The sequence below is a fragment of the Henckelia pumila genome, chromosome 2, assembly GCF_033568475.1.
Source record: "Henckelia pumila isolate YLH828 chromosome 2, ASM3356847v2, whole genome shotgun sequence".
Lineage (NCBI taxonomy): Eukaryota > Viridiplantae > Streptophyta > Magnoliopsida > Lamiales > Gesneriaceae > Henckelia > Henckelia pumila.
The window spans coordinates 153,934,062-153,944,057 of record NC_133121.1 but is presented as its reverse complement, the minus strand read 5'-3'; the positions used below and the strand labels follow the sequence as shown (position 1 = coordinate 153,944,057).

The 9,996-nt window shown below is 33.4% G+C and overlaps 1 protein-coding gene across 1 annotated transcript; it reads left to right on the top strand.

The window, feature by feature from the left end:
* Positions 1-224: 224 nt before the first annotated feature.
* Positions 225-1,582, top strand: LOC140878735 (transcription factor MYB83-like). The gene is made up of 2 exons (XM_073282350.1): positions 225-526; positions 847-1,582. The coding sequence occupies exons 1-2, from the start codon at positions 225-227 to the stop codon at positions 1,580-1,582; spliced, it is 1,038 nt and encodes a 345-aa protein (XP_073138451.1).
* The last annotated feature ends 8,414 nt before the right edge of the window (positions 1,583-9,996 follow it).

Below are 9,996 nucleotides of genomic sequence, written 5' to 3'. Positions count from 1 at the left end.
AAATTTTCTTCACTCTCAAGCTAATAATCATAGGTATATCATAAAATTTGCAACAATATTATATTTTGCTTCCACTTCACATAATCCCTTCTCACTCTAATCATCTCCATCTATTTATCTCCATTTTCACAGTCCCCATCAAGCCTGCAGTTGGAACTATTAAGTACAAATAAACTTGGAAACAAAAAATCTCCATCTCATCAATATATATTTTAATTTCTTACATGAGGAAGCCGTCGTCTGATGCGACGATAATGGTTAAGGAAAGATTGAACATTAATGTGGTCAAGGCGAAGCTGAGGAAAGGGCTGTGGTCTCCGGAGGAGGACGAGAAGTTGATGAAGTACATGCTGATGAATGGACAAGGTTGCTGGAGCGATATCGCCAGGAATGCCGGGTTGCTGAGGTGTGGAAAGAGTTGTAGATTGAGATGGATCAACTATCTGAGGCCGGATCTTAAACGTGGTGCATTTTCAACTCAGGAGGAGGAGCTTATCCTTCATTTGCATTCCATTCTTGGTAACAGGTAAGTAATTAATTAATATTAGGGAAATGCTACGTGTACACATTGATTTAAGTATATATACAAGTAGAAACCTCAAGGAGTTTATGATATATATCAAGATTTAGTAGTTAGGGTTTCGCGAAATTGTTGATAGTTTTAAGTAGATATTAATAGAGCTCTACAAGACGTCAAATTTAGGAATGCATGCATTAATGTACTATATATGAACTAAATATAGACTAGTATTATATTTAATTATTGTTATTTTCGAATCAATATTAGATCATTTTCACGATCAAATATATACAGTTGATCGATTCTTATAATTTTCGAATGATCAGGTGGTCGCAAATCGCGACGCGTCTTCCAGGGAGGACAGACAATGAAATAAAGAATTTTTGGAATTCAACAATCAAGAAAAGGTTGAAGAATAACACAAGCAATAACAATAGTAACTCTTCATTAACAAGTGATCCATCAGAGGCGGCGGCCAAGGATTGCTCCAATGATATTGGTTTGCTCGGAAATGGAGGAGTGGTTTTCATGACACAAGGATACAACACCATCCCCGCCCTTTGCACCGACTCCTCGTCTTCTTCGTGCTCCTCCATGCAAACTCCGGTGCCTTTAGGAGCCCCATTCACCAACCCTAGTTTCAACCATGCATTGAATCCGGACAATAATTTCGTTGTACCGAATGATTATAATTCCCTCCTCAACTTGCCTGCATGCTTGCAACAAGAAGAAGTTGGTGTTGTGGGAGACATTGGGTATTATGGGGTGATGGATAATTGTGTGATGGGATTGGAAAATGACCTTTGTGTCCCTAAGTTAGAAGTGATGAGGGGTTTGGAGCACAATTATGATGTTTGTGACTATGTTTTGGACAAGAAAAATAGCAACAACCACCATTGGATTAATGGTCATGTTGAAAATAATGTCAAGGTTGAGGAATTGGTTGGGATTGATCAAAATAATAATTGGCATGAAGAAAGCTTCAAAGTGGGAGAATTGGATTGGGAGGGTTTGTTGGCAAATGTTTCCTCCTTACCTTTTCTTGATTTCCAAGTTGAATAATTCTCTCCTTGATGATCCCTCTTCCATTTCTAATTACCATATTCAAAATCTTCTTCTATGTTGTATACATATATACAAATAAAGAGAGATCAATTTTCTTTAAGCTATGTAATTCTTAAAATACAATGCTATGTACGTATAGTCATGTAAAAGATCTGGATTGGTTATACATATACAAACAGATACGATTGATATACTTGATTAGAGTTTAATAGCTCCTTCTTTCTTAGAAGATTTCTGAGATATCACTGTACTTGATAATTTTGTCCATGTCCATGAAATAAATCATTCATGTTGTAAAGTGAAGTGTTTATGGTTGTCAAAGAGATAGTGTACAATTCAAAATCATCAACAAAAAAACTTTTATAAGATAGTGTTATGGGTCAATATTTGTAAGACAAATATTTTTTTTTGAATTCGACCCATGAAATTAATAATAATATTGATTAATATATATATATATATATATATATATATATATATATATATATATATATATATATATATATACTTGATTATAAGTATGCAGTGTAGCTGGATGTCAATGGAGCGGGTTTAAACTCGGCCCTCATAAAACCCACCCCATTCAGAGTGGGTCTAAATTCGGTCAAACGGGTCACGAGTTTGACTGGACTAGCCCCGGACCCACCCCATATATATATATATTTTTATTATATATATGTATGTATACAATATATATTATTCTAAAGGTAAATAATTAAGGGCAATTTGCTCAAAAATCCCCAAATGCAAACATGTTTTGCTTTGGGGTCCCTAGTAATAAAATGTGGTACAAAACAATACAAGATGTCGTACAAAACCATACAAGATGTGGTACAAATTAACAAAAAAATGTGGTACAAAAAAGTGGCTAGGGAGTGCAGAGCAAAACATATTTGCATAGGGAATTTTTGATCAATTTGCACAATAATTAATTTTCCTTAACACCTCATTTTAAAAAAAAAGTTTCTGTACTCCCTAGGCAAATATATTTTTCTAGATGAAAGTAGGTAAAAAAATATTGAAAATATAATAGTAATATACGATATTTGAGTACTAATTGTTTAAGATCCATCTGATACTAATGTATGATATTTGAGTACTAAAAAATGCATGCAAGGTATTGGTCTTAATGACACATTTGTCTTTTATGGATGAAACGTGGTACAAAATATTAAAAATATGATACTAATATACGATATTTAAGTAACTGTTTTAGATCTGGTAATAATATATAATTTTGAGTACCTGAACATGTGTCGGTATATTAATAAACCTGTTCAAATTTTATATTCAAAATCTAATCGTTTATATCCGATCTTAACCAGTTAGTGTTTAAATATCAAATATTAGTACTATATTTTCAATGTTTTGAACTGGATTTCACCCGCATAAAATAATACGGGCCCATGAAGTATATAAACATTATTTTGTAGATCAGGGCACATATTAATTATTTCTGACAGAGTTTTAATGTAAATTTGAATTTAGTGGGGATTTAAAAAAAAATTACCTTTATTTTATTCTCATTCTAACACGTATATACATTTCAATATTTATTTCTTTGTTCTAAAAATTTTCGGATAGGTCCGCCTAGTTGACCCATTGCCCTGATTTTTTAAAAGATCGATGGCTCCAGGCGATGCTGAAAAATAGTTCGCTTAGGCGGTTCGGGCAGCGCCTAGGCGGGTAACAAATTATCTGCCTATGCGGTTTGATTTTTTTTTAAAAAAAATTAATTGATAATTTTTTAAAAAATAGTGAACAAAGTTATGCATATTTTGTTGAAATATATCCTCATAAAAAATTTATGCACATTAATAAACATACAATGAAAAAATCTATCTATTACGTATCTAAAAGTGTAAATAAAAATGTAAAATTTTACAATTGTGAATCTACAACTTTGCCCTTTTACGTACTCTACACAAATTTATGTAAAAATAAATACATATAAGGATATAAATGTAAAAGTTAAATATTGGCTAGGACATAAAAATAATACATTATATTACTTATCTATCTATATCAATTATAAAAGTGTGAACCAATGTCAAAGTTTTTCATTGTGTATTTTTAAATTTGTCCTTGGTTAGTACACACTTGATAAATTCCATGAGAATACTTTTGTAAAATCAATTATTATGATAAGGTCAAATTAAAATTGACAATGTATGCATATTAGATAAAGTTTCAGTTTTCAAAAAGATTGAAATACCAAAATACTTTAGTTTTTATTTTCTTGTAGATAAAGTGAACATATTTTTTTCACAAAAAAATTAATTAAATTAAATACTTATCCAGTTTTCTAAAAGATTGAAACACCAAAATACTTATTTTTTTGTATAATGACATATTTTTTCAACAAAAAATTTTATGTATTTTAATTTGCGTAAGTACCCATTGAACTAAATAATTATATCACGAGTTCATAAATATAACAAAATATCATATTTTTAAACATTATTAATATATATATATAAAAATTAAATTATACATCGGTGTTGAAGTAAATCAATTCATGTGGAGTCAAGTTTTAATCCAAAAATAATAAATAAAGAACAAAGAAACACACAAATATCATATATGTAAAAGTTGAAATTTAAAAAATTAACTATTTTTCCTCCTCAAAAAATCTAAAAACTATAACAATTATTTTATGAGATGATATTACAATTAACGAAAGAATATTTTTACAAGAGTTGGAGATGAATATCTTCAATTATTTTTAGCAAAACTATAAGATTGATATTATTTAAATATTATTGAAGTCTGTAAATATATCTATGTTAATCAATCTACTACGAGTTTTAGTTAATATATCAAAAAAATAAGTCTAGAAAAATTATGAATGACACGTTTCACATTAAATTAAAGATCCTGTAAAAATTACATTGATGCAAATTTTCAATCAGATGAATAAATAAAAAAAAATATGCAACAAAACGATTGAGATAGAATATGAAATGTTAACATTTGTAATTAAAGACATTCAAAATTCAATCAAAAATTTCAGCAATGAGAGCATTGTAAGCAAAAAGAGATCAGTAGATTTCGAAAAATGAGAAATCAAAAAGAAAAGAGGATATCCAACAAATACATTGATCGTTAACGATACTGACATACAAGTAATGAAAGACGATAACATACCAGAATGTAGATGAGAATTATGAAATTATTGTTATTCTTTGCAAGTAAATATTTTTAGCATAAAAAAGAGGCCGTCTGATTAAATAATAACGATAGAAAAACATAAATGATTGATGAAGATAGTATCACAAAAATTGTTATTAAAGATGACGATAATAATGATTCTTTCATGAAGAATAAAAAACACATGATATGAAAAATCGTTAAAGAGAGAAAAATCCCAAATATAAAATAAAAAATATTTGATGCAATAATTTAAATTAAGGTTTAAAATGTATTATCTATACCAATTTTTTTTCCATAAATCAATACTGATCAACATATAACATAGAAAATTACAAAATCATATTTTATAATTTGATTAAAATATCTCACTTATTAACATATAAAAAATAAATCATACATACATGAGATAAAAAATAAGACGAATTCATGGTACAAATCATGTCATAATTTTTCAAGATTAATAAAAAAAGTATAAAACTCGATCGAGCTGTAATAATTACATAAGTTTCAATATCAATATTGTGTTAATGTAAAACTACAATAAACGTAACACTTATATTATAAGCTTACATGAATTATTGATAATGTCTTATTCTAAACTGTTAATGTGGATGCAAAATAATCATGATCGTAAATAATACAAACATTGAAACTGCAAGTGTTACATTGTTCGAAAATGTTGCAAATATTTTTATTAGTTGCAATGTCGAAGATTATATTGATTATATCACTAAGACATGTAATGATTTTTTTTAAAAAAATATATATTATTACCATGAAAATCAATTATTAACTGCGTGTTAATATCTTCTCATCTCAATTAATTTATTTAACAACGTTTATCGACAACAAAAGATGTTCTTACGTGCATTGCACATGACTTTTACTAGTATTAATTTAAATAGTGAACATATTTATGCATATTTAATTTGACTAATTTTAGATATTATAAAATATTTATATATTTTTAAAAAAATCGCTGGACTAGGCGGTGGGGGGCAATCCGCCTACCGCCTAACGCTTTTTAGAACCTTAATTTATATATATATATATATATATATATATATATATATGAGTTCTTTTATGGTGCCCAACACTATATGCCCACTTCATGCCCACCATGTACAAGTCAACTCATCTATTATACCAGTCAACTCATTTATTGTACATGGTGGACATGAAGTGGGCATATAGGGTTGGGCACCATAAAAGAACTCTCTCTCTCTCTATATATATATATATAACTTCACAGTATGTATATATAATAATATATTATTCTAATATGTGTATGTATATTTTAATATATACACACATATATTTGTATATATTTATATTTATATAAAGAATGCTAAAATATTGAATAAAAAAATGCTCAATTAATGCCTTAATTATCATTATTATTTTTTTATTATCATGATATAGTTTAAAGGCGGGTCTCGTTCCGATTTTCTTAACGGGACGGATCTCGGGTTTTGCCAAACTTGTCTCGTTGCCATCATTAATGCAATGTCATTTGTTTGTGGGAAACAACAAATCTATATATTGAAATATATTCTATATTATCTTTTGTATATTCTGTTTATATATTATGTTTTCTTTTATTTTCCTTAGGTTTACTCGTTGTATATAAACACATCAAGTATTCATTCTCGAAGATATATGAAAATTATATTTTTCATCAGTTTCTACATGGTATCAAGAGCCTCTGATATACGCCATTAAAACCCTAACCCTAACACAAAAATCTATCGCCACCTCCCTCACTCTTTCGTCGAGCCGCCGTCGCATCTATGGCCGTCACCACCACTCCAGCCGCCGCCCCTGCTACTCCGATCTCCTTCAATGCTGCTGCTCATGGGCCCTTGAAGCTCACCTCCTCCAACTATCTTTCATCGCATATGCAATTCACGACTCTCCTTACTGATCATGATTTTCTTGGATTTGTAGATAGTTCTCATCCTTGTTCGGCCAAATTTGTCACAACTTCCACGACTCAAACACTAAATCTTGCGTACACCGCTTGGATCCGCCGGGATCAACTAATATTAATATCATCACTGGATCGTTGTCTCCATCCCTGATTCTGTTTATTGATACTGCCACCACATCCACCGATGCTTGGAACACACTTGCTCTCACTTATGGCAAGCCCTCTCGCAGGCGCATAACTCAATTAAAGATGCAACTTCGAAATCTGATCAAGGGCTCTCAGTCCCTCACCGAGTTCATGCAATTTATCAAATCCAAAGCTGATGAAATATCTCTCATGAATGATCCTCTTGATATTGAGGACCTCACCATCAAAGTTTTCATGGTTTGGATGATGACTATAAAGAACTTTCCCATGTTACTCAAGCCCGAGATACTGCAATCTCGTTTGAGAAGTAACATGACAAGCTTCTCAATCATGAAGCTCATCTTCCTGCTTGTTGGGATTCACAAATAACACTTCCAGTCACTGAAAATCCTCCTGCCAGATCAGCTGGACCCTACTGCTGTCCGCCGAACGTCGCGCTGCAACAACCCTTCTGCCATCCTAACTGCTGGTCCTCACGTGCTCCGCAATAGCCACCTACATTGCCGCAGGGACAACATGCCCCACGCCCTTATCTTGGGCGCTTTCAGCTCTGCGATCGTTAAGGACATTTTGCCAAATGCTGCCCAAAATTTCATTATCTGCCAGCTCATGTTCCTGCAGCACCTTCTGGGCATCCTTACTATACCTCTGGTCCATCTGCTTCCATAGTGGCTGCTTACTTGCTCACGCAATCATCTCCATCTGACTGGATTCTTGACTCAGGCAACACTCATCATGTAACCTCTGATCTTGCAAATCTCTCCATGCATGTCCCTTCTGCTGGTTCTGATGGTGTCTTTGTTGGTGATGGTACTGGCCTCCCCATCATGCACACGGGTTATCTCCTACCACCTATTAAACCTGCTTCCCTATAATTTCCTAATTCCCTTTTTGTGCCCTAGATTAATAAGAACCTTTTATCGGTTTCTCAACTATGTAAATCTAATGATGTCGTGGTTGTTTTTTCTTCCTATGATTTTCAGGTGAAGGATCCTTGCACCGGGAAAATTCTCCATCATGGTCCACTTAAAGGCGATGTCTACTCCTGGTCTGCATCCACGCCGTCTTCACCACTAGCTCTCTCTTCCTATGTCGTGCCTCTTCCAGTCTGGTATAGTCGTCTGGGTTATCTGTCTGATCGAGTCTTAAGTCAGTTAGTAGTGTCTAAGTCGTTATCGTCATTTAGTTCTCCATTGCATCATTTTAATTGAAATTCTTGCCAATGCAATAAAAGTCATAAATTATATTTTCATGATTTTTCTCTTTCTTCGCAGTTTCTCCTTGAAATTATTTTCTCTGATGTTTTGACCTCCCCGGTCATCTCATGTGATGGATATAAATATTATGTTATCTTTATCGATCAATACAATAAATATATTTGACTATATCCTTAAAACATAAGTCGGATGTTTTCTCTGTATTTTGCTGCTTTAAATCACTTGTGGAGAAACGATTTTGTCGTCCTATTCTCACCTTGTACATTGATAATGATGGTGAATTCCTTGCTCTCAAAAACTTTCTTAGTCTGCATTGGATTTCTCACCTTACCACCCCTTCCCATACTCTGAACACAATGGCTTCTTTGAACGTTGTCACCGTCATGTTGTCAAGTATAGTATGGAGTTTCTACATCACACGTCTGTACCCACCAAGTTTTGGCCTTTTGTGTGACGTCCAGGGTTGATAAGAAGACGGAGAGTGATTTTCTGTTCCAAAAGGTTGCATGGACAATGAGTGGCTCCTAGAAAGCTTCTAGGAAAAGAAGACATAAATGAACCAATCCTATGCCGGAATGAGATGGATTCTGAGACTGTATAGGTATGGGATTGCACAGTTGAGGAAGACTTAAAAGATTTGATAAGTACTACTCATATCAAGAAGTTTCATATTATTTTCGAGAGTTTATCACATAAGGACTCCAAAGTTAAGCATGCTTGACTTGGAGAAATTATAGGATGGGTGATCCCCTGAGAAGTTTCTCAAGATGCATGTGAGTGAGGACATAAGCACGCTGGAAAGATTCCTCTTGATATAGTAAAGACAATCATCGAATCTGGGGCGTTACAGTTGGTATCCGAGCCAACCTCTCTTAGTAAGGTATGGTTCAGGGACGAACCATGCGAAAGCTGGTGGGCATGTGATGCCCGGGGTTGATAAGAGAGCGGAGAGTGATCGTCGGTGCCAAGAGGTTGCATGGACAATGAGCGACTCTTGGCAAGATTCTAGGCAAAGGGAGACATGAATGAACCACTCCTGTGTCCGAATGAGAGAGATTCTAAAAATTTTTATGTATGGGACTTGTTAGGATCGAAAGAGAACAATTCGATATTCTCCAGAAAATTAACCAAACAAACACACACATCAACAAGGACAAAATCCCAAAAATCCGATAAAAACCCAACACACAGATCAATCACCAACTCACGCGAAAGCGATTTAGACAACACAAGTATTTACGTGGTTCGGCAGTAAATTTTCCTACGTCCACGGGAGAGCAACACAAAAATTTATTAATCACGAACAAGAAGAAATCCAGCTCTAATCAGAGCTTTTACAAATCAACCAGAAAAATCTAACGCTAGATACAGACTCAATTCAAATCTACTTTACTTTGAATTCTCACGTTACAATCAGCGCCTCAGTTCTCTTTTTTGATTTCTCTTCTTCTTTCTCTCTCAACATCGTGGTTTAAGAATCAGTTGTGTTTCATAATTCTGTTACTCTGTTATACCAGCTTCCATATGTTTATATAGAGAAACCACCAACTTTCTTCTTAGGTTTTTAGTTCGGTAAGTTTCTTGGCCCATTATTTAGTAAACATGGCCCAAGCCCGATAATCTCTCTAACATCAATCTGGCCTGCTCTCAGACTTTGATCTGTCTTCAAACTTCACTCCAGATTTACGGACAATTGATCTGACTTCTGACCAAGACCCTGTATACGAGCAACTAATCTGCCTGAAGAACTCATCTGCCCATACCACTTCGATCCGATCTCAGTAATTGATCTGACCCATGAACTCATTTGATCACTGAGCTCATCTGATCTCTACTATTTGATCTGATATCTTTTATTTTCCAGTCAAGATGATAGAAACACACTTCAACAATATCCACCTTGATTCTTTCGGGTTGGCTGCTGCTCTACAATCTGGCCTCCTTAGGCTAATTTCCAATCACCG